The 25,470-nt window shown below is 45.8% G+C and overlaps 1 protein-coding gene across 2 annotated transcripts; it reads left to right on the forward strand.

Moving 5' to 3' along the window:
* The first annotated feature begins 1,547 nt into the window (after positions 1-1,547).
* Positions 1,548-24,136, forward strand: DCLK3 (doublecortin like kinase 3). 2 transcript variants are annotated; one of them, XM_061464322.1, is made up of 5 exons: positions 1,548-1,703; positions 13,857-15,736; positions 21,751-21,883; positions 22,770-22,937; positions 23,783-24,136. In XM_061464322.1, the coding sequence occupies exons 1-5, from the start codon at positions 1,634-1,636 to the stop codon at positions 23,977-23,979; spliced, it is 2,448 nt and encodes an 815-aa protein (XP_061320306.1). In that variant the 5' UTR covers positions 1,548-1,633; the 3' UTR covers positions 23,980-24,136. The 2 variants fall into 2 exon arrangements, with proteins under 2 accessions (XP_061320306.1, XP_061320307.1); XM_061464323.1 differs by having other exon boundaries at positions 23,786-24,136.
* The last annotated feature ends 1,334 nt before the right edge of the window (positions 24,137-25,470 follow it).

The raw sequence follows: 25,470 nt of genomic DNA on the forward strand, positions 1-25,470 counted from the left end.
TCCTGTTTATACACAGTTTGAGGACAGAATGATGGAACACCGGCTGTTTTAGTCTGACTTACTACATATCCCTGGCCAGTAGATTTTATCCAGTTATACCTATGGTAAACCCAACCACTTCCATTGGGATGCAGTATATTTTCCACAAAGACATCTTGGTTGGAGATTTCCAGAGAATAAAGCACACCTTCCCTCCGTCATTTGTGCCAAAGATCACTGGCTCCCATTGATAACAGTTATAGTTTGAATTTCTCCAACTTCAGCTTCTAGACATTGACTCTATATTATTCTTTTCCTTTACAAAATTAAAGGACCTTTTAACTCCTGGTGTTTTCCCTATGAAGATATGTACATGCTGTTAGCAAACTGCACCTCCTTTGTAGTATGGTGAGCAGTCTGACTTCTTGTTATAGAATCCTCCAACCAGCTCTATGGCTTGATGCTTCACTCTCACATCTTTTTCAGTGTGCTCCTCCTGTGTGCGCCAGCTGTGTAGCCAGCATCCCATGGGCAGCCTGGACACTGCAGCACAGGGAAGATAAAATGAACTGCTCGTCCCTCCTTTCCTTCTCACACTTTACAAAGACATTGGGCAACCAGTTGTTCATGTGCCCAGCTTGTGCTTTGTTTATGTCTTTTTTAATCCAAGACAAACCGAATGATTTCATTCACTCAGCATTCTCCTGGAGGAGCTGCAGCGTCCTGGCCTGTATCAGCACCAGTGCGGCAGCAGGGCCAGGCAGTGGTTGTGCCCCTGCACTGGGCACTGGTGAGGATGCACCTTGAATCCTGTGTTCAGTTCTGGGCCCCTCACTACAAGAGAGACATTGAGGTGCTGGAGCGGGGCCAGAGAAGGGAATGGAGCTGGTGCAGGGCCTGGAGCACAGGGGTGATGGGGAACGGCTGAGGGACCTGGGGGTTCAGTCTGGAGAAGAGAAGGCTCGGGGGGGACCTGATTTCTCCCTACAAGTGGCTGACAGGAGGATGGAGCCAGGAGGGGCTGGGCTCTGCTCCCAAGGGATGGGACAAGAGGAAACGGCCTCAAGCTGCACCAGGGCAGGTTTAGATGGAGCTGAGGAACAATTCCTGCCCCAGAGGGTGCTCAGGCATTGGAACAGGCTGCCCAGGGCAGGGCTGCAGTCACCGTCCCTGCAAGTGTTCACACAGCGTGGAGGGGAGGCCTCAGTGCCACGGGTTAGGGGTGGCCTCGGCGGTGTCTGGTTGACGGCTGGATTTGAAGATCCTGAAGGTTTTTCCCACCTATGTGATCTGAGATTTACCAAGTCTGCTCAGCACGGAGGGGAGTCCTCACTGCGGCTGGGTCCCACACCCCATCACCCACGGGTCCATGAAGCCCCCAGCACACAACCGACCCCCGGCTGCTGGGGACACAGGGACTGCCGGCTGGGGGGGAGCGCGGCGCAGACAGAAGGGGGGACCGGTGCCAGGCGGGTGATGGCCGCGGGGCTGCCCCGGGCTGGGCGGGCTGTGGAGGGGGTGTGACCGCCGGGGTGGCCGCTCCGCAGCGCCGCCTCCCCGCCCGCTCACTGCCCCGGCAGCCGGGAGGCGGCGCGGAGGTTCCGCGCCTGCGGTGGGGCGCGGTGCGGGCAGCCCCCGAGCCCAGCCCCGAGCGATGCCGGCCGCCGCGCCACCGCCGCTGCACCCCGCCGCGGGCTCCTGCTGCCCCTATGGCCACTGCGCGGGTAAGTGCCGGTCCCTCGGTACCCCCATCCCTAAACGGGGTCTCGTTGGGATCGAAGGGGGGTGTGAGGCGGCTCCATCGAAACTTCCTTCCCCCCCCGTCCTTGAGTGTGTGTGGGTCTGGTGGCGTTTGGGCTTGAGATGCGGGTGGGGAGAGACGGGGAAAGGAGCGGTTCCCGGTGGGAGAGGGGTTTGGGAGGCTCGGTCGGGCTGCCTGTGCTCCTTCCCACCTCGGCAGCCCTGCGAGGTACGAGAGAGCAAGCTGTGAAGCCTGAGGGTGCAGGAGGTGTTTGTTACTCCGAACGGCAGGCTCAGTGTCCCTTCCGATATCGGTTGAAGGTTAGAAGTAACTTGCGCTCTTAGTGTAGTCTGTGCGAGCGTGGATCGCTTGGAACGGATGCTCGTGTGCTGCTCGGAGAGCACCGATGCTCTGCAAAGAAAGTAAACGGCACCCGGTGTAAGGAGCTTGAGTTGCAGAGCCGTGTGTTAAACGCACTTAAAAGGGGGTGAATTTTCCTTCAGCTCGGAAATTGCTGCAGCTGGAGCTACGCGGGGTACGGGCTGGGACGCAGGGTCCCATGAGGATGCTGGCAGCCAAACCTCTCTGTGGGAAAATGCTGGTTGTGCCCTTGTATCTCCTGACTTTTGTAGTTAGGCTGCTCATGTTTGCTCCTGTTTAATAGCTGGTACTTATAGGAAAGCTGTGCCCTAACTTTTCGCTGCACAGCGTTATTTCCTGCCTTCCTTAGGGGACATTCAGTGCACAGCGTCAAGGGAACTGGACAGGCAACTGGGGGTGGTTTTCAGGTTGTCAGACACTGTTTGGACACCCCAAACTGAAACTTCTGTACTGAAAGGTTTCCTTTTAAAGCAAACCAACCAACCAACCCTTTGCAACAGTATGACAAAACTCTGCCTTCCTTCCTTCCTGGGCATTTGCATTGCAACCTGTGTTGTGTGAGGCGATAAAGAGTTTATTGCCAAGCCTTGCAGTGAATCATGCATGCTTTTACTGCTAGCTTTATGCAGAAATAGAAATCTACATCTATGCTTGTTTGCATGCAAGTTTGTCTTCCCACCTGCTGGTCTCCTTTCCCCATAGCCACCCTCTTTCCTCTTGACGCCTCTTGGGTGCTTGTTGTATTTTTTATATGGTCTAAATGCAGTTCTGATTCTTCGAAGCGTTGAGAATCAGCAGAGTCCCAAAACAGCCAGCAAGTGAAACCGAGCTTACAAAACATATTACAGCTACGTGGTGTGGTAGGAGTGCAGTTATTATAGCAACTCCGTCATGCTCTTCTCAGGAGGTGGCTGAGTTTTGTGTCTCAGGGAGGCATCCTGCAGCTCTCTGGATAAAAAGGATATTGCAGGCTTAGAGTCTCTTTCTTGTAGGGTAATGGGTGTGGTGAAAGGGCATGGATGGCCCTTGCCGTGAGCATTTGGGTGAGATGTTAGGACACATCAGCTGGGAACTGCTTCTAGGAAATCTCATCTGTGGTTCGTTAACCTGAATTGGTTAATTGGACTGTAACTGTCAGCAAAGATAAACTTGGTTTTAATTCAAGATACTGGCAGCAGTTCAAGCCTGTGAATTTCAGCTGGGCTAAACTTACCTTGTCTTTATTGTGGGGGTTTCTTTTGAGGGGGAATTTATACTCAAGTTAGTTACCTGGGGCGTGCTAACCCGAGTTGTGGCTGTATCTTTACCTGGTAGTGTCACTGTGTGCTTTGTATCTGTCTGCACTGCTGCTTTTTCTGTTCCTGTTCTGCAGAGCGTCACAGCTTTGGCATCTGTGGGACTTGGAGCATGTGGTGACGAAGGGAAGTTGTGTGGGATTCATTTCCCCATTTCTGAGATTGCTTGGCTTAGTTTGTTTTTTTTCTTGCAGAAATATCTATAGTTGTGTAGAGATCAGGGAAGCCGGTGGTCCTTCCTTCTCTTCCCGCAGCTCCAGGGTGAATTGGGTTGGTTTCTGTCGCTGCTTTTCCTCCTTTCCTTTGACTCGATTCCTGACCATTTAACAACACTGGGAATCGGAGTTATATGGATTTTCTTGTCAATATAGTCAGCATCAGAACATTATGGTGGCTTTAGCAGCCTCTGTTAAATCAGATCCAGGTCTCAGTGAAAGTAATGTGAATCTTTTAACTAGCTTCAGCGCAACTTGGTTCAGAGCTGAAAAAGTTGTAGTTGAAAGAGCTGAATGTGACACTTCACAGTATCCCCTTTTCCAGTTTTTCCTCATTTTCAGGGTATGGGGTCTCTCCTTTTGGAGCATGCAGTAGATACTGGAAGCAATGAAAAAAAGGAAAGGGAGCTACTGCCTTCATTGTCTTTAATGCAGATTTGGAGTTTTGGTAGTGCTTGCATATTGTCCATCTCGCCTAGCAGCAGTTTGTCTTCACCGCAAAGGAAAGCCAGGCTCCTTTGCCATCTTCCCTCCGTTCCTGGTGTGATTTGCTCAGTCTAATTGTTGTAAGAATGCAAAACAAGCATTTGTGTCAGATATTCTCAGCAGAAGCACTCGGCAATCATTCCGAGAACACCCTCTCCCACTCAATCAGTATTGCTAGCCTGCACATACACTCCAATTTTTCACTTGTCACCCCAAATAGTGTTGTTAATGGAGACGCTGAGAAGTGTCTGCTGATATGAAAATCCTGATCTTTGCGCTTGTCATCGTGCTTTTAAGCCTAATTAGCACTGGCTTAGAGTTTTCCCTGAGAAACCCATTCCCTTTTATAAGTTCCCCAAACCAAGTTATTTTGCGGTGTAGACTTTAATACATGAGTCTCTTCTGCAAAAGTGGTTCTGTAATAACGGGCTGGGAATTCTACATTTGCATCCGAGTTAACATCTCTTCAATGTACTAAATTTCCAAAGAAAACTTTGGGGTAATTGCCCCTTTTTTTTGCAAACCAGATGGAGAATCAGACTCTGGCTGGGTCTTGTCTTTAGTTATGCAACAAGTTTATTGGTAATGGAGGATCTGAAAGCCTAATTAAACCCTCAGTGACACCTCTGCAAGCTCTCTTATTTGCAGTGGGTTTGCTCAGTTGCAACTGATTAGTCATCAAGCTGAGATTTGGGAAGCGATGCAAATAAAATCTCCCACAAGAAGAAACAGAATCCTGCTCCTTTGACTGAGGCACCGTCGGCTAACGGGGTTAGAAAGCAGTGAAAGCTTACTTTGTGCTGAATCATGAATAATTGATCTAAAATGTATGGTGGGTCAGGAGGCAAGAGCATCAACGCGAAAGCATACACTGAGCCTCGAGAAACACATGGAGGATTTGCCAGATGGATCCTGGCAAATAGCATAGTTGTGTAAGATGTTTTTGACTCCCTTTGTCAGTTCTGCCCCTCTCCTGAAGGATTATTGATGGAAGGTCCTGGACTGACAAGCTCGCTTCCCTGGTTGCTGGGGCAGACCCTAAAGCTGTCAAGCTGCAGAAAGCAGGCATGGCTGTTCCCAACAAGACACACAGCCTGTCATCTTTGAGAGGAATGAAACAAATGAGCAGTTTCATAATACCCTTTTTTTGGTTTTATGCAGGGTAACAACTTAAAACTGAGCCTCACACCTCCAAAGGCACTGATTCATTTCACGTGCACTCTTACATTGCGCTTAGTCTTTACAGATTATGCAGCTGTATACTTCTTCAGAGGGCTTTCTTTATGCTCGCTTCTTGATTTGCTGCCCTTAAAATGTCAAAAGATAATGAAAGTGGGGTTCTGCTCTTAAAAAAAGCCCAGAAGAAGTAAAAACAATGACACTTGTGACTCATTGCAAGACTACATAAAAGCTTTACCTTCATCTGCTGCTCTGGGGGTGATCCAGCTCAGTTGAGCGCTGCCACATGGCAATAGCCATCTGTGTTTGCTGTAAATATTTGATTTTTTAATTACAAATGGCTTGATTTAGAAGACTTTAAACCATGCAGTGGGGTGGCTGTGGGCCCACAGGGGCGGGTGGGGAGCTCCTGAGAAGGTAGTTTTTGCCCAACCACTGTTGCCAGGTCAGAAAAGGGAGCGTAATGCTGAGAGAGCAAACCAGGCTGCCTTGCAGCAGTCTGGACGCTGCTGCTTCATCCATGGACATGAGAGTGCCAGGGAACGCTGCAGGGGGGCTCTGAACATGAAGCAAAGGAAAAGGGTTAAGAAAAGAGGCAAGGAAAAGCCAGGGTTTATCTTTGAGGAGAAAGAAGGAAAGGGGGCTGCTAAATGTCATTTATCCCTCATGGTTTTCATACAGTAAATAATGTCAAGCGTTGCTACATGGTGAGAGTCCTACACGTATCTCACTGCAGGATGGCACCCACTGTGGAGCTGGAGGTGACACAGAGGTGCAATACATCCTCAGGTGGAAAAATCCAGAGCTTATTGGTCCATAGTGGAGGATCCAGTGTGGGCATCCCATAGGCTCCTGCCCTCTGCTGAAGTCCAGCCAGTTTTCCACCCAGGCTGTCCCTCCTGCCAGTGCTGCTCATCTGCCTACCTTTCAGCTGCTCCGGTACTATTTGCTCTCTAAGATCTCCCATAAACTCAGAGGTCTGTGTCCCAAAACTGGCAGTGAAAAGGGAGCAAGAGAAATAGTCAGGGAGAAGAGAGTCAAGCCCCTTTTTCTTTCTTTCTGCAATGAAAGACTGGGGCACAATGGCAATGGGCAATTGTGGAACTTAAAGAATTTGGAGATCTCCAGTTTCCATGATAGAATGCATGTTCACTTTATTCTTAAAGTAAAAAGCAGGCATGTTGAAGATGCAGTGCATGATGCAAAGCTGTGAAGTCTCCTTGCCTGCCTTTGTGGGGGCAGGGAGTGAGTACAAAGGTGTGTATCTCTTGTACTCTAGAAGAAGCCACCAAGGCCATTTACTTTCCTCACAGCTGATGCTTTGGCACTCACTTAATGGGACCAGATGCCTTTGGCCAGGAGAAACTTTAGTCCCGTTGATGACCTGTGGGATAGAAGGAACGGACCTTGGCACACAGCTGAGTTTGCAGGGCTCGCAGTCAAATTCATATGCAATGTTCAGTTTTCCTTTAAGCTTGCTTGATGTGAACGTGTGAATGATAATGAACTTGGAATCTCCATTATGGCTGGAGATGCCCAGTAGGGTAGCAGAAATAATGTTATAGATCTTAAACTGATCCCCCCCTCCCTGTGACAGTGTTAAAACTGCCCTTAGGTGATGGTTTGGTTTGCCTTCTGCACCATTAGCTAGTGCAGATAAGAATTCTTGTAAATACCATGATGTTGGTTTTTAATGTGATTGGATAAAACACACTTTGGTCTTCTAAAAATACTTGGATTGTGTTTATTTCATTTTGTTCAGTAATACTTATAATGCCACAGGGTTTACATTAGTATTTTATTGCATAGTATGTTCCATAACTGCCTTGCCATCAGATGTATTCTAGCCACATAAAATTTGTTCAATGTTTTTGTTCAATGTATTAAAATACTGTATTTCTATGAGGCCAGGTACTTAGAATCTAACATTATTGAGGTTACAAACTCGGGCCTTTATGGCTATTGATTAACAACACTCCCCCCCCCCCCCAGTGCATGTTCCTGTACACTAATATATGAACATTAATTACACTATCAGATGCTGCTGTTTTCTCCCAGGGTCTCTGGCTCCATCAGTGCATATGATGGACAAAGCGTACCTAATGAGCATCTATTTACTGTTTACCCCGTTGCTCCTGGCCTTCCAGGCATGCTTTTTGAGCCCTGCTGTTAACACAGGCTTATTAACTCATGGGCTTTTCTGTCACGGTTATTGCTAGAGCAACAAACATGGACTGGCATCTCTGTGATACCTGTAAAGAGAGCACGTGAACTGCGGTCAGTGGGAGTCCAGGTCTAAAAGGTAAAGTCAAAAGGACTTTGACTTGGGGAAGAATGTAACTAGAGATGCCCGGGTCCTGACTTTTGGGAGGATCTTTGTGTTGCGTTGTATTACCTTGTGTCTGAAGTACCTCTTCCAGTGCATTCTCTTGCAGCTGTGAGCAGTGAGCAGGTTTGCAGATCAGGTCTTAGGGTATTGTTTTGGCCACCAGCATGTGATCCTGTCTGAGAAATACAGATTGACTGCCATTAAACCCTGTGCAATTGGTTGAGAGAAAACCCAGTTCTTCAGGTCGACATTGCCTTATGCAGAGAAACCATTCTTCTTCCTATATTCTTTTACTGCCCGCTTTTCAGCTTTCACAGTTATAGATTTTTTTATGGCACAGTCCTGATTCCAGTTTATCTGCAAAAGAGACTCCACTGTACCTTGGTGTAGACACAAAAACAAACTGTATGCACTTCTAAACTGCCTTGTGTGCAGGGAGGAATTGAATTCAAGTCATGCTGATAGCTTCTGATTTTTGTATTGTCTAGATGATGACCTTGGTGATGTTCTGCAATAGTCACCTGTTCATGTGCATGTAGTTTTTCCTGCTCTTAAAAAAAAAACATCAAGGTGAACTGATATGGGGACAACAAAATCAAGTAGGTTTCCTTTGTAAAGAACAGCAAAGGAGCAGACCATGGAATGGTAGAATCAACTTGGTTGGAAAAGACCTTTAAGATCACCAAGTCCAACCATCCCCAGCGCTGCCAAGGCCACCACTAACCCATGGCATTGAGGACCTCATCTACACAATGTGTGAACACTTGCAAGGACGGTGACTCCAGTCCTGCCCTGGGCAGCCTGTTCCAATGCCTGAGCACCCTCTGGGGAAGGAATTGTTCCTAATATCCAATCTAACCCTCCCCTGGTGCAGCTTAAGGCCGTTCCCCTTGTCCTGTCCCTACAGGCCCTTGTCCAAAGCCCCTCTACAAGTTTCTTGGTTGAAACGTTTTGGTTGGAAACCTGGAGAGGGGCCTGGGACAAGGGGTGTAGGGACAGGCCAACGGGAATGGCTTTAACCTGCCAGAGGGGAGACTGAGATGAGCTCTTAGGCAGAAGCTCTTCCCTGTGAGGGTGCTGAGGCGCTGGCACAGGGTGCCCAGAGGAGCTGTGGCTGCCCCATCCCTGGCAGTGTTCAGGGCCAGGTTGGACACAGGAGCTTGGAGCAAGCTGCTCCAGTGGAAGTGGTCCCTGCCCATGGCAGGGGTTGGAGCTGGAGGAGCTTTTAGGTCCCTTCCAACCTAAACCATTCTATGTATATCTGTGCAGTAAAACACTCTAAAGCATGGTGGGAGGCAAGGATGAGCAGCAGGGAAGGAAGGAGAGGGTCCTACAGCTCTTGAGAGAGAAGTTCACCAGTGGTGTTTTCCAACAGTAGAGCTGTAAGCAATGCTCATGCAAAATTTACTTGCTGTAAAAGGATGCCTGTGATCATATTTTGTTTCCATGTAAGTAGAGGACTCAGACTGCATCCTGAACTGAGCTGCTGGTGCACACTGATAACCCTGTGTGAGCTACACACCTGGCTGCTCTGAGTTGAAGGCCAGATGTATTCTTCACCCTCAACTTTAAGATACTTGTTGATAACTTTGGCATGAACTTACTGGTTTGGGCTCCAATTAAGGTTATTTTTATTCCCTATGGTCATTATTTTCCATGCCCTCAGCAGAAATTGCTGGGGCTATGATAAAACCAGACAGTTTTAGTTCCCTTCTTTTCCTTCCCTTTTGAAAGTGTTCTGCTTACCCTGCATGGGCACCAATACGTAACGAAACCTCCCAGATGCACAGTTTCTGTCGTGCGCAACTTTAGTTGCCTGAAGAATGCTGCTGGTGTTCTAGGGAGTTCTCACACTTGATTTTGTAAGTGGAGGCTTTCGTATCGATCCAGGGTCCTCTAAGGAAATTGCAGGGCTTAAATAACACCACCTTATTCACAGAAAGCAATGCCAGAACTGGACCCTGTTTTAGTGTTGCCTTCTGTGTGGGAATACTCCCTGTAAAAGTTTAATGCCGCTGCAACCTGTGACTTGAGAGCAGAGCCGGCTGCTGGGTAAACCATTCAGTTAATTACTGCGACTGCCATCACTCATTAGAGCCAAGGAGGATGCAGGATGAGCAGCAGTGGTTTAATGAAGGAACAAAGACTGGTCAAGGGAAGGGAGAAGTTCTGAAGGACAAATGGCAGCAGTCCGTTTTTGATTGCCAGAATAGGTCGCCTCTGGGAAGCCCTGTTATTCTGGTGCTGTAGGGGGAATAGCGAGGCAAGTCCCTCACTGTGAAGATGAGGATTGGTTGAAGCTCTGTATGCACGCCTTATTCAGAGCTTAAGTCTTCTCAGTTCCCTTTATTTCACTCCAGGTCCAGATACTGAGCTAAACCGCACAAGGAGAAGTCTTCTTTTGCTGTTTCCCTGCTATGCCTTCCTCTCCCCAGCACAGTGGGACTGACTGTGACTATCACTCAATCACACATGGTTTGTGAATTGGCTTTTAAAAATGAATCACAAAAGCTGTCCTCCCTGCAGCAACCATTTTCTCTCCATGGACCACTGATGCTTTGGTCAGTAGATGCTAAATTTTGTGATCCTGCTACCTGTTTGAGCCCCCAGATCCCTGATTGTCCCATCCTTCCTGCTTCCTGAGGACTTGCTGTGATCGTTTACCTTACAAGACCATCACGTCTTTACCACCTGGAGCTCTGTATCACTCTGTAAATCCCAGTTCTATCTTGTTTGGGTGCCCAAGTGCGCAGCTTAGATGGCATACATGATGCCTGTGACCAGCTGTGCTGTGGTTGCCCTACCCCTGGCCATGCTCAAGGCCAGGTTAGACACAGGGGCTTGGAGCAAGCTGCTCTAGTGGAAGGGGTCCCTGCCTGTGGCAGGGGTTGGAGCTGGATGAGCTTTAAGCTCCCTTCACCTCAAACCGTTCTATGATTAGCTTTCAGTAAGACAGTAAAAGAATAAACACATTTTATTCCCCGAGGTATAGTTTGCTAGGACTTAGACTCATTGAAGTGTGTTTCTGATCCCACCTCCCTCTCCCACTTGTATATAAATATGGAAGCAACATTTTGAAGCAATATAAATTGTAGCTGGAGCATTCGTGTATGTGTGTGACCTTTGAAAGCTTTCCAGAAACGCTTGTTACTGCTTTAAGGGTGTGCACTTTCCTGACAGATTGAGGCTTGCTTGATGGGAATCAGTTCAATTAAATATAGCATCAATGGAAAATAACACAAACCCTATGTAATGTATAGTCATTGTGGCCACCACTTTAACAGGATTTGACACTTCCCCTTTCTCAGGAAAAGGAGATTCCTTTCCACATGAATTTAAGCATTCATGTAACTTCCCCTTTCATCTTAGAAAAATATACAATATTGTTATTATTATTCCTAAAACGATTACATATTAACTTATGGCTTGTGTCAAACTTCCTCTTTGGCTAGGAATGTAGCCAGTTTAAAAAGGACAAAAGCACATTCCTATATTGTTCTTAATAATTGCACACAACTGCTCTTATTCCCTTAATTATAGAATTAATAACTAAATTTGGTTTCTGTTTAGAGCTTAGCCCGTTTAGTGAAGAAAGAAAACATAATTGATGTTTGGGAAATTGAAACGGTCAGCAGTGCAGCCAGGCACTTGAAATGAATGGTTTATAGCAAGGTGTGCCAATGGCTGGGGGACACAAAGGGAAGTCATTATTTAGTGCAGCGCAGGTTTTATGTAGCACCAAGATTGTGAGCAGTACAAATGTCACGTGCTGTTCTGGTAAGCAAGATGGTGCTTTGGTGACAGTGGGCATCCAGTTGATTAAATTCAGGGCTTCAACAGTTCCTGGTAACCAGGAACATTCTGGACTTGATTCAGATCTCAGAGGACTATTATTAATCTAAATATGTTTTTACCAGCCCATTCACAGTAGGCTTTCTTCTGAATAGAATGTAAATATCTGCAGCAGAATCACTAGCACGCATGTAGTCATCTTTTGATAACAAAGAGCTCATCCTCAAAAAGCAGAATGAAGACAGAAATAACTTGTACAACCACAAAGTATTAGTCACATGTAGCTTTTATATAATGCTTACGTCTTCAATCCCTGTGCTGGCAGTTGGGCTTCTTCGTAATATTTATTTGGAGAGAAGTTTCTTTCTCACTTGGCAGGGGGAATAAAATGAAGCCAAGAGTTAAAGGACATACTGGGGGCACACAGTGCTTAATGGGGAGAGTATTGCAACTAAGAAGCATCCATCATAGAATCACAGACTGGTTTGTGTCGGAAGGGATGTGAAAGCTCACACAGCTTCTCTGGGCACCCTGTGCCAGCGCCTCAGCACCCTCCCAGGGAAGAGCTTCTGCCTGAGAGCTCAGCTCAGTCTCCCCTCGGGCAGGTTAAAGCCATTCCCCTTGGCCTGTCCCTACATCCCTTGTCCCAAGCCCCTCTCCAGGTTTCCTGCAGCCCCTTCAGGCACTGGAGCTGCTCTCAGGTCCCCCCTTCAGGAGCCTTCTCTTGTCCAGGCTGACCCAGCCCAGCTCTCTCAGCCTGGCTCCAGAGCAGAGCTGCTCCAGCCCTCGCAGCATCCCTCTGGGCTTGTTTGAGCAGGTCCACATCCTTCCTGTGCTAGCGGTCCCAGAGCTGGATGCAGTACACAGAGCAAAGCCAGCAGCAGAATGGAGGTCTGTAGTGGTGTCTTCTTATGTGCTTTCCCCACTCAGCCACTGGCCTTTTGGATGCGCTCTTTTGGCAGCAGCTTGAGTGAATGCTGCAGCATTTGTTGTGTTCTCCCTCCTGTTTGTTTTTCTAGGTGAGGAGGTGTATTTCCTCTTCGTTCTATTATGCCTTGGTGAAAAGGACAAAGAAAAACGCATAGCTTGAAATACTGAAAATAGCTTTTCAGCTGCTGAAATCCAAACTGTAGTAGGCTTAAGCCTGCCAGAATGCTTGAACGGGTATGTGTTAAGCCTAGAGCCCAGGGGAAGGCTCACATGTGCAGATTTTCCTTTGTGGCTTTGTCCATGGCACGCACTGTGACTATGTAATCATAGGAATATAGGAAAATGGGTGGGATGCTCTGGGAGATAAGCCGTTTGTTATGGTCATTACCCAATTCTAGCTGCTTTCTTTTGTCTTGGTCCTGTTCATACCTGTTGAATATTTGTTCCTAACTGAACTGCAAGAGTGTCAAATGGAGTTGGAAGCACTCTGTGATCTCAACCTGAAAGTTTATTTCTCAAGGCTGAAAAGAACTGCATTATAATCAAGTTTTAATCTCAATATGTACAAGAAATCAGAGTATTTAAGGGGACATTTTTATTCTTACCTTATTGTTGTGTTTATAGACAGTGAATTATGTTAAAGCTTGGTTTGTCCATAACCATATGTGATGTTCTCAGTTCTGTTCAGAATTACCAGTAACAAATGGTGCTGTTTTCTTTGGTTGGTGTTCTAAGATGAAATATGGGATGGAAAATGTTTAATGTCGCTGGAGGACACTCAGGACTTTGTGTCGTTTTACGTAAGTTTTAGACTAAAAAAGTCAAACCAAAATATTGGGCTCCAGTCATCAAACAAACAAGGAAAAAAAAAAGGATGTCTTTCCTTTAAGAGAAAAAAAAAGAAACTTCATCACTCTTAAATGTGCTATAAAATTCCTGTAAAATTAGAGCGAAAGTAATGCTTTTTAAAATGAATCTCATGTACTTAATTTGTTGTAGAAGTCTAGAAAATTAATGAATGGTCTGAGGAAAGTGGAGGCAGTTATTTATAGGAATATAAGGCTGCACACACATTGCCATCTGGTAGCAATTTTGAACCAGAAGTAATTCATCTCTTTTACTTCGTGCGATGTAATTGTGGAACTTGTTGCTGCAGGGTGTACAGAGGCCAAACTTGTAATTGGGTTCAGAAAGGAAGTGAGTGTGCTCGTGGTAGGTGGATTTGTAAGAGAATGCTGAACAATCTGGATGCAATCCTGGCACAAGTAACCCCATGGTTTTTTGTGGATTTCTGGAAGTTGGGAAGGATTTAGGAGAAGGATTTGTTTCCAGTATTATTTGTCACAAAGTGCGTTTACGTTTTCTCCCAAACTTGAACGTGTTTGTAGTTGCGTGCACATGGAGTTACTCCTTAGTGGCAGTTCTTTATAAGCACTGAATGCACCTACCCCTACTCTTTTTGGTCACATGCATTGCCATGTAGAAAGCTTTTACTCAGAAATAATATGCCTGCTCTTTGTTTGCTTTAGGGCGCCAGGCCTTGTTTGACCATTCGCCACACAACTCGAGCTCAAAAGTAAAAGAGAGGAAGCTACAAGGGACGTGTCCTCCTCTTGGTCGTAGAAGCTATGGAAAAGCTTGTTTGCACGAAAGCAGTCAGAGGTCCCCGCTTTTTAATCCCCGCAATGGTTTTCACACTTTACATTCAGAGCACAGTCCTGTGAAGCCACGGATTATCACAGTGGTGAAACCTGGTGGCCACACGCTCAGGAGGATAACCTTGCTTCTCAACAGGAGGTCGGTCCAGACCTTCGAGCAGCTGATGGCCGACATTTCAGAGGCTCTGGGATTTCCACGCTGGAAGAATGACCGTGTGCGAAAGCTTTACAATCTGAGAGGCAGAGAAATCCAAAGTGTTTCTGACTTCTTCAGGGAAGGTGATGCATTCATAGCGATGGGCAGAGAGCCCCTCACCTTGAAGGACCTGGAAGTGGTGTTACAAGAACTTTACCCTGAAAACCCATACGCTGCCAGTGCCGTCATTCAGCAGAATGAGGAGCAGTCCCAGAAGCTGATGAGCAGGCTGTATGACAAGGCTTCCAAAGTGGACGGTGGCTTTGATGAAACAGAAATTGCCAAGAACTGCAGCAATGGCATGTCTCCCAAACTGGCAGCCGGACATAAAGGGAAAAGTCAAGCCAAGGCAAAGCAAGAGGAAAAGATGAGAACAAAAAAGAAGTGGAGTAGGGAGGGCTGGGATGGAGAGCAAGGGGCGAAGCCTTCTAGGAAGATCCGAGAAAGCGAGAGGTACTTCAGCCGTGAGAGGAGCCCTGAGGATGGGTTAGAAGAGAGCTCGGAGGAGGTGGTGAGATGTGAGAAGTGCGAACAGGAAAGGCAGGCCAGGCAGAAGTTAGAACGGGAAAGGCGGGCTGAGGCCTCATTAGAGAGCAGAGACCTGACCGCGGGTGCGTGTCAGAGGTACCACATAGAGAGAAATGCAAAAATCAGGAACTGCCGGAAATCCTCAGAAACCTGTCTGGAAGGTGAGGAAGTTGGTTGGAAGGATAATAGCTGTAGGAGGACGTGGAAGCCCCTGCTTAGGAATGTTAGTGAAGGGCTGGAGAAACAAAAAAGGAGCATCGAGAAGGAAAGGGATGTGGAGAAACATGAAAGCCATGGGAAGGAAGTAGTGAAAATCAAGAAGAATGCTGTAGAAGGGCTGCAGCTAACTCGGGAAGCGAAGGAAGAGAATGGAAGTAGCTGCATAATGAACCAAAGTGGTTGGCTAAAGAAAGACACTCCGAGGGATGCTGAGAAACCATCTAAAACACATAGAGAGGGACAAAGAGCTAAAGAGGAGGGTGCCAGAAGAGAGGGGAATATCGCATGTAGAGAGAGTGACCTGACGCGACGAGAGAAAACAGGGGAGCGCAGAGCCAATAAGGAAGAAAGCAAGGCTCAGGGGTTGGAAGGCACAAGCCGGAGGCATGCCATTAAAAACAGAACTGATGTGGAAAAACACTACGAGATTGGCAGAACTATTGGGGATGGGAACTTTGCAGTGGTGAAGGAATGTCGCCACTGTGACTCCAACCAGATCTATGCCATGAAAATCGTTGATAAATCCAAGTTGAAGGGGAAAGAGGACATGATGGAGAGTGAAATTCTGATCATCAGGAGTCTCTCTCATCCCAATATAGTAAGCTTAATTGAAGTGTATGAGACAGAAGCGGAGATCTACCTAATCCTAGAGTACGTCCCAGGAGGGGACTTATTTGATGCCATCATAGAAAGTGTGAAATTCACAGAGCATGATGCTGCTGTCATGATCACTGACCTGTGTGAAGCGCTGGTTTATATCCACAGCAAGAACATTGTCCACAGGGACCTCAAACCAGAGAATCTTTTGGTAAGTACTGGTAAACTCATTCCACGTGAGCAGGAGCTGAATTCATTTTCCTTTTAGTTGCGGACCTTTGACTATTTAGAAGCAAATACTTTGTAGAGAGAATGTGCTGTGGCAGCTCTGTTTGCAAAAACAGGTATAATTGCGAAGTGAAATTACCATTACAGTTCACCTCACGTAGCTCTCCTGTGCATTGCAGATAGCAGTGCTTGCAGATAGAAACGCAAATAAAAATGACCTCGCTTCCAGGGGTAGGGAGCATTTGTGTCTTTCTGGAAGTCTGGTTTCAGGTGTGAAGGATGACTTTTCTTGTATGAAGCACACCCTGAACCATGAGGCCTTGCAGACCAAAATTTATCACAGTTGCTAATTTAGCTCATTTATTTGATGGACTTCTTTTTGTCCACTACTGCAGTGATTTTTGTCTTGTGACCATTGTTTAGGAGCAGAAGGACGATGCAGCTGATTAAAATAACCTGGCAATAAAACGTGTTGTGGTGCAAACCAGCACTAAAGCCAGCTCAAATACTAGCTTCATGCCAAAGAGAAAAGCTCTTTTTTCCACTGCATTTCTGAGGCTGCATTCTCTGCATCCGGCGCTGAAATCAATAGGATTACTCACATGTGTGAACATGCAAAGAAATGTTTGCAGTGCTGGCACAAGACACTCATTGTAGAACACTAACAGCAAGCAGCTCTCCCTTGCTAATTGTGTGTTCGAGGGTTCCAGATTTCCTGATGGATACCAAGTATTTGCCAGTCTCTAATGAGTGCAGCCTTTAGGGCATGCAGAGGTTGCACAAGGACCTCAACTTCTTGCTCTCAGACCTTTTGACTAAGCGATTGCACTTGTACAAGACCTTGCTGCGTATCCTGCTTAGTCTGATGGCAATGCTTGGTATGTGGTCTGTGTGTAAATAAAAGCTGGGGAGTGCAAATGGCTGATTTCCATTAAAAAGTGGGATTGTAGGCCCTGTTTTCATGCCTTGCTTTGCCAAAACTTCAATTCAAACCACAGGGCTTTCTCCAGAAGCTGATTTTTCCATCATAATGGAAAAGCTCTGCGCCTTCCTATTTGCTGAAAATAAGGCAGTGCCTTTGAAACACCTGAAACCAGATGTTTCATTTCCCTCTGCAATATGTAATCATTGCGGTGATGCAGGTAAGCCAAGAGAAGCAAGATAACAGGTCCATTCTGGTTGTTCTCACATTTAGCTCACAGCACTGCGAACCGGAGATTGCTGGGCAGTGACAATGTTGTGTAGCACTGAAATGATCATGTTGCCTGTTCTGACAGTCAGAAAACACTTGTCAAGGACAGGCTGGCCCCAAGCCTGTAGGTATTTTGACATAGGAGGCTGGTGCTCCCCAAATGCTGGTTCCACTTTCACTGTGGGCAGGGAAATTGTACCTGTTCCAGTTTCACCTTTTGCTGCCTGTTAGTGAGTGTGATGTTTTGCTGCCTGTTTCAACAAGCCAAATGAGTTTATAAGCTCTCGATAGTGTTGGATAGCTGATGTGCCATCTAAAACAGGCCATTTGGGCAAGAGTCTGCCTTTTCTGACTTTTCAGTGTGTTCTCTCTGACTCCTCTGAGTGACTGGACCAGCAGCAGCAGAGTAGGAAGGAGACCTGCCACCCATTTTAACATCAGCCAGTGCTCCACAATAACAAACAGTATTGAAGCAAGTTTCAGGGGTTGTTCTGCTGCTGTTGGTGGGTCAGGGGCTGGGGGGAGCCTTTTGGGAGGAAGCAGAGTGCTGAAAGTGCCAGCATCCCACAGGCATGTCCTTGGGTGTGGGATACCTCTTGCTTCACTGCAGATGTTTAAGTCTGAATTAGTGTCCCCAGACTTCCTCTGTAAGCAGAGGACAGAAATAGGGATGTACTTTCAGGCTGCTGACTTGTTTGTTCTCCTTTGAGATATTCTTTTAGTCAGGGTGAATCTTGTCCTTTATATTTGTGGTCAACAGTTTTCTCCCTCTTTCCAGCAAATGGGAAATGGAAGGAAACAGACCCTTGGGCTGTTTTAGTAAGGAAATGAGTTTGTCTACTGTAAACCTGCTTTGTGTGAGAATCCAACCCTGTTCATGATGACACTTGAACGTAGTAATTTCCATGGCGAATGGCTCATCTCCATCTGAGTTTCCAGAGAAGCAGCAAACTGGGGAAAATGAAAACTGGGGGGAGAAGGAAAACCATTTCTATCCCTGCAGAAGAAAAGGTGGAAATGCACTTTGATGTCCAGCAAAATTATTGGTGCAGGAGAGAGTTGGAAACTGGGGTTAATCATTAGTTCACTGCACTACTGCTCCTCTTATGGAACTGTCCTCTAGTTCTAAGCTTCTGTAGCAGTCCATCCTCATTGGTTTTAGTTTCCCTCCATCCCTCTTTTACTGCTGTGTCTGCCCACAGCGATCAGAGTGGTCGCAGCATTGCTGTGGGGCAGAGGGATGGTGACTTGCAGTGCAAGACCAAAACCTGTTGGACTGCTGGTGTAAAGCCAGCTGCTCGCACTCCCTCCTGTCTGCTAACTGAATCACCTCATTTAGGACGAGGTGTTCAGCAGCGAGAGCTTTGCCACCAAGGATGAGCAATGGGATGATTTTGGTCCCATGAAAGAAGCCAGTCATTTCTTTAATGCTACCTGGAGGAGCAGAATTTGCTGGCAAGGTTTTTGTGGAAGGGATGGTTAATTCTGCAGGTGCTGGCATTCCCTGGCTTGTGAGAAGTTAATTTCAAAGTGTAGTGGTGTTTTTGCAGGGTATGGGATGTAAATGGCACAAAGTCACCTCCTTGCTCCATTGTAGGGGGAAGGGACAGGGTTATATTCGTGACTGTATGCTCATCTCTTTGTACACTTCTGAAGCATACTTACATGGCAGTTGTTTAACACTTGGCTTCATAAACAAGGGTTATAACTGTTTGTGTGTTTGGGTTTCTTTTTCTAAGTTCAACACTTGGCTTCATAAACAAGGGTTATAACTGTTTGTGAGTTTGGGTTTCTTTTTGTAAGTTCAAGTACTTCCTTTTTGTCCTTTAACCTTGCTTTTGTGACACTATTTACGTCTGCACAACGCACTGTTAGAGGTTTCTGAGTACATTTCAGTTAAACCAGTTTGCTAGTTTCCTGTCAGGAGCTTTCAGTCTGATAGAGATTCTTCTAGCTAGCAGCAAGGGCTGTCTGAAACTTAGACATGTAAGCAGTACCTTTTCTTAAGTGCTTCTATTTCTAATATACAAAACAGCCCATGGGCTAACTTGCTGTAAGAAGAATCTGTGCTACCATATGTACGTGCATACAGAGAAATAGTGATGCTATAAATCATCATCTGCTGATCTGCATGATCTGAAATCTGGTGGATTTCACAAGGTAGATAGGAAACCAAACAGGAACATGAAGTACTGGAAATCATCAATATACAGGACAAAAGGAGATCAATCTGTCCTTTATTTGAAGATTAACTTGGCTTTGAACTAGTGTATTATTATCTTCTGGATGTATGGCTGGGATAGCTAGAAATCCTCAGGCAATATTCTGACATCCTTCTATAGCATCTGTATTGGAGAGAGCAGTGAGCAGTTCTGACTGCCTTTAGTCCAAGACTACCAGATACTGGCTTCTCTTGCAGCTGAAGGACACGGGTAGTTGTATGGCCCAAGCTGGCTGGCTACAGAAAGTGTACTGAATTCTGGTCTTACCTCAACTCCAGGCAGCTAAGACAAGGCAACAGTTTTAAATGGACTTTTGGAACCATTCTTTTTAGTCTTGAATGTAGACACAGAAAAAGCTGTCCTGTGGGTGTTACAGCAAGGCTGGTATGTTTGTTTAATGTTCCCATTTTTCCTTTGTTCTCCCATATTCACAGAGCACGTACTGTAGATGGCAGAGGCTGGATTTCTCTGGAGCAGGTTGTCTGTTTCTGTGGTAGTGCTGTGAGTAAGTAATCTGGCTTCAGAAAGCTGAGGAAGCTTTTGTTTCTGTAGTGGAGCGTTATTTGCATGCTCAAGGTGATGGGAAGGTAGACTGGAGAGTACCAAGCTGAGGATGAAGGGAATGCTCCCTCTGCCTGAGCTGACTTTGAGTTGTTCTGAGCATAGCGTTAGTGAGGATGCTGAGGAGTTCTGGGCTGGCGCTTTCAGGTGTGCTGGCAGGTTACATGCTGTCTTGAAAATGACTGTTACAAAGCTGTGAAGATACACCCTCAGTGCATGCTCTTCCTACCTGTCCCGTTCATATAGAATGAAAGCTCGGTGGGTTTGTCCTGGAACAATAGATGGTGCAGTGTTGCCACCTTGTGCTGTGATGAGAGATTAGGAGCCTGGCATGGAAGAGAATGGCCTGGGAGGGACCTTAAAGCTCATCTAGTTCCAATCCCCTGCCATGGGCAGAGACAAGGTTGCCCCAAGCCCTGTCCAAGCCTGTATTTTTCATGTTAGTACAGTAGCATGCAGGGTATTAATTGAAATTCCATGTGACATGATTTTCTTGTATAATTGTAAAAGCTTTATTTATAAAAAAGGAAAATATGAATTCTCCTATTTCATATGCTCAGTGATATAAAATTGAGCATTTCACCCGTGAAGTGCTGTAGCATTGTGCCACTATTACCTCTATTGTTAGACATAGATGCTGCTCTAAGAAGTAACTGGTAACTTTGCAATTGAATTTTCATTTCTGTCAGCTATTGTGCCTGCAGCACATCATGGCAGAACATCATCATGAAGCTGGCTAATGTCATAGACTCATAGAATAGTTAGGGTTGGAAAGGACCTTAAGATCATCCAGTTCCAACCCCCCTGCCATGGGCAGGGACACCTCACACTAAACCATCTCACCCAAGGCCTTGTCCAACCTGGTCTTGAACACTGCCAGGGATGGAGCACTCACAACCTCCCTGGGCAACCCATTCCAGTGCCTCACCACCCTCACAGGAAAGAATTTCCTCCTTAGATCCAATCGAAACTTCCCCTGTTTCAGTTTGAACCCGTTACCCCTTGTCCTGTCACTATAGTCCCTAATGAAGAGTCCCTCTCCAGCATCCCTATAGGCCCCCTTCAGACACTGCAAGGCTGCTCTGAGGTCTCCACACAGCTTCTCTTCTCCAGGCTGAACAGCCCCAACTTTCTCAGCCTGTCTTCATACGGGAGGTGCTCCAGCCCCTGAGCATCCTCGTGGCCTCCTCTGGACTTGTTCCAACAGTTCCATGTCCTTTTTATGTTGAGGACACCAGAACTGCACACAATGCTCCAGGTGAGGTCTCACAAGAGCAGAGTAGAGGGGCAGGATCACCTCCTTCGCCCTGCTGGTCACGCTGCCTTTGATGCAGCCCAGGATACGGTTGCTTTCTGGGCTGCGAGCGCACACTGAAGCTGGCTCATGTTCATTTTCTCATCAAGCAACACCCCCAAGTCACAGGGAAAATGGCTGTGGCATTGTAGCTGTCTCCTGCAGTTTCAACTGAATGTTTGTAGTAAACTTGATTTTCAATTTCATACTGAAAAATGTTTTTCCTAGAAAAACACCCCCCCGAATGGTTTGCTTAATCAGCAGTAGAAGGCTGCTTATATTTTCTATAAAGAAGATGAAAAGGGATTAGCAGGCTGTAACGTATGCCCACAGTGCTTTCCCAGAACTCCCAGAAGAGTTTCCCAAGGAAAAATGACAACATTTAATTGATTCTTGATCATTTTCCCTTCCTCCTTTTCATTCCTTGGAAATTGCAGCGTGCCAGGCTTTGTAAAGCAGCGTTTCCTTTTCCCATGATTGCTTGTCCTCTTAAATATATGCACCCTCTTGGAATATGGGGGGAAAAGCCACTTTCTGAGCACTGTCTATCAGCATACTGTTTCCATGTGGTGTTGCTCTATTTGAAGGCACTGTTATTAGAACTTTTATAACTTTTACAGCGTTTATAAACTCTTCTATGAACTCTTCCTGTTTATTATTAACTACTCAATCTTTTTCTGTCTCAAAATGCATCTGGACTAAAGGTATGTATTTTTTGTTGAGCGTAGGTTCAGCATAATGCCGATAAATCTACTACACTGAAACTAGCGGATTTTGGCCTTGCAAAGCAGGTGACGAAACCCATATTTACTGTGTGTGGAACACCGACGTATGTTGCCCCTGAAATCCTTGCTGAGAAGGGTAAGTGTCCCATAAATAATACAGTTGTTCTGAACTTTCTAATCCTGGAAATACCCCAAAGTGTTCCAACCTACTGATCTGTCTTTGCAGGGTAGGAGGGTGGAGGAAGGAAGCCTTTTAGCTTTTGACAGACACGAGCATGGCATCAGCCATGTTTGCGTTATTCATGTCCATGATAATATAACACAGATTTCCAAGCAGAGAAGCCATAAAATAGCATAGATGGTAACTGCTGAATTTAGGAGATGAGCTAAAGTTCATGTTACAACCTGAGGGTAGTCAGCCCTGTTTCTTGACGGTACCCCAAGAACCTTTCAAGGCCCCTAATGATGTGAAAACACCGTGTGTATGTTAAACTTGGATAACAAGCTGAAACATACTTCCCATTAGAAGGTATTTTGGAGATTTCCTACCCAAAAAGTTTCAGACCTGCAAGGGAGTCAGTTTTGTTGGTGAATAAAGCAAAGCTATTTCTGTCTTTTGTTGCGTGGAGCTGGGTTGCACGTCTCCAGTTATACCCAGTTTCAATGGAAACTTGGCACTTTCTCCGTGCTTTCTTGAAGGGAATCTGAGGAGGACTGTGTTTGGAATATATGCTGTGTTTTCTCAATGAGTTTCCAGTTGACACTGGCCTTGCGAGACACTGTTTGTGAAACACGAAGAAGAAGAAGAGGCACTCTGTGAAAGCTGTAATTATCGCCAGGCAGAGCAGCTCATTTTGCAAGCGTGATGCACCAGCCACCATTCTTCTGCTGACCTCTTCTCTTTGAGAAACTGAGCAGAGCTTCTGTGTCCCTTGGAAAAGAGAATGAACAAGAAACAGCTCCCTACCAGTTGTGAGTTTTCTCTCTAAACCAGGCCTTTCGGTTTGTCTTGTCTTCCTTAGGCTATGGGCTGGAAGTAGATATGTGGGCAGCTGGTGTGATCCTTTACATTCTGCTCTGCGGTTTTCCCCCTTTTCGCAGTCAGGACCGTGACCAAGAGGAGCTGTTCCAGATCATACAGCTGGGTCACTATGAGTTCCTTTCCCCATACTGGGACAATATTTCTGCAGGTAAGATTCAGCATGGGCAGCAGGTCTGAGAAGTGACAGACGTCATCCCAGTAGTGAGAACTCCCTTTTGTTCAGGACAGTGAGCTCAACGAACCCTGGGGGTGTCTTACAGGTCTTTTATGTGATCCTGTGTTTGCTTTAGATGGGGATTTAGTCTGCTATTACTATCAATGACTGTGGATCTGAATATTAGGTCTGATTGATTTAATGAATTGCTCCCTTTCTGAGGTAAGAGCAAGCATCTGCTTAACCGTGCTTACAAGGGGAAGAAAAAGGTACCAAAAGAATCTCCAGGTTTCTGTTAGGTCGAACACAAACCTCTCAAAAGCTGAGTAATGAAATCCTTGCTCTGCAGAGTGCGGTGTGGATTCCCTCATGAGATCAGTGGGGTCTGCACGAAGTAGTTTCCTCCTCCTTGCAGGCTAGCAGCGTCTTCTGTGCACTCTTGAAAATCAGAAACCCTAACACCCTTCTCTCCATATAAAGTCTTTTAAAGAACATGCTCAACAGCACTCTATGACTTTTATGCTCCTTGACGGATGAGGTATGAAATGCTAATTCCCATGAATATGGTGCCTACAGCATGCTTTCAAGTTGAAATTCCCTTTGCTTTCCCCTCCCTTTCTGACGGGGAGAATGAAATCAGTATAGCATATGCTGGAGTTCTAACATCTCATGTCACTAATTCTATATCCAGTTGTTAGAATATCTCTTGGGGATAGTCACAAAAGGCATTCTGGTAACACAATAAATCGTAATAAGAAGGATGTTTTGTGTGGGTAAAACTGTCAGCATCAGCACATCACTGTTCTTTTCCCCCTCTCCTTTTCTTTCTTTCCTAATAGCAGCAAAAGACCTCATAACCAGGCTGTTGATAGTGGATCCCCAGAAGCGCTACACAGCACGCCAAGTACTGCAGCACCCTTGGATCAGAACAGCTGGGAAAACCAACAGCAGGAATTTGCAGAAGGAAGTGACCATAAACATTGAGCGTCATTTCCGGGCCCAGCGCCGGAGGGAAGCTGCTGCTGAGGACACCTGAAACCCCTTCAAGCTTCTTTAGTCTTCTTTCTATCATTAAGCAATTATTTATGTTTTCTTTTCTAAATGAATCGGGCCTTTAGTGTATAGCTGTTGCTAGCTATCACCATGCCTTTGGGGGTTGTGATTCTGAAGAAGGACAGAGATTGATTGCATCCATCTCCTTTCATATTATTTGTGAGTCCCTCTATTGGCAAGTGGAGACTGGATGTTTCCTGGAGGGTGCCTAATGGTTTTCTTTACTGATTTGGGCTTTTACATTACAAAATGTGTTATCTGTTGTAGAAGACAAATGTTTGCTTCTGAGGCTGACACTAGTGATGACTCTTGTCTCTTTTTGTCTGGTATCTTCCAGGAGTTTTATGTTTATAATGTTGTGTGTTTATAATGTTTTCAAACTAGCTGTCTGCATATACCTCCTGCACTAATTCTATCATCTGTCTCTTCACCAATTCCTGCTAGCAGTGGAGAAGGTGAAGGAATAAAATAGAAGTAAATCTATCCTTTAGCTTTAGGATATGTTAAACAAGCAGCAAGATACTATTTATTAAGTCGTGAGGGAAGCCTTCTAGAGTAAATCAGATGTTTTAATGATATATCCCTCGGCAACATCTTTAATTGGATGCTCTTGGGACAGGTTAATAGGTGGTACAGTGTTTCTGCTGAACGATGGTGGTGCTGTGTAATGTGGTAGTTTCATTTGGTTTGGAGAAGAAGTGGGAAGATCTCTTGACAGCTACCTTCTCATGACTGTAATAATAACTAGCAAAGAGCTTTTCTTTCTGTTCTAGGAAGTCAGAAGTTGAGCAGCTCTAAGGGAGCTTTGGTTCTTTTCCCAAAGATGTATTTATGGAATGATAACCCATAGAAGGAGCCATCATTGTACATCTGTCATTGTTCCGTGCTGAGGGAGAAGAGAAAGCTGGGAAGCTGCTTTTGTGACTTAAGTTAACCGTTGCCTTCATGGTTCCCCTTCCATCAACACACTTCACAGTTAAATCACTTTTCCATGCTTTTCCAGTGTAGGTTAGCAATTGTTTGGTTTTTTTTTCCCTGTTGTCTTCCCTGGGGACTCTTTCTCCCTACTTCCATGAGAATGGGCAATGGGATGAAATTACATTAAAATGCAGCTTGGGGAAAAACAACAGCTTGTTGGCTATGGGAAGGTCTCCCAGGGGAAGTGTCAGATGCTTCGCTGCATGTGTTTTTATAATGTGATTTGATGCAGTTTTAAAGAAATCCTGTGGGGGAGAAAGGTCCTGAGAAGGTCCATGACCTGGAGCAGCATTTGAGCCTCAGGATTTTGGGTTAACTAGTCAAGTCCCAAAAGCACTTGAGTTGTCCATTTGATAGTGCTTTGTCCATGAGTTCCATGTGCTGGCAACTAATATTGATGTTAAAATATCAGTAATATAAGCCTTGAATTTGTAGCTTATAGAAATAAGTGAGGGTATTTTCTATTTGCAGAGCTGCTGCTCTGCCTAGGTATTTC

The sequence above is a fragment of the Pezoporus flaviventris genome, unplaced genomic scaffold, assembly GCF_033815535.1.
Source record: "Pezoporus flaviventris isolate CSIRO_AGI_PZ_B2104156 unplaced genomic scaffold, CSIRO_AGI_Pfla_v1 ptg000037l, whole genome shotgun sequence".
Classification (NCBI taxonomy): Eukaryota; Metazoa; Chordata; class Aves; order Psittaciformes; family Psittacidae; genus Pezoporus; species Pezoporus flaviventris.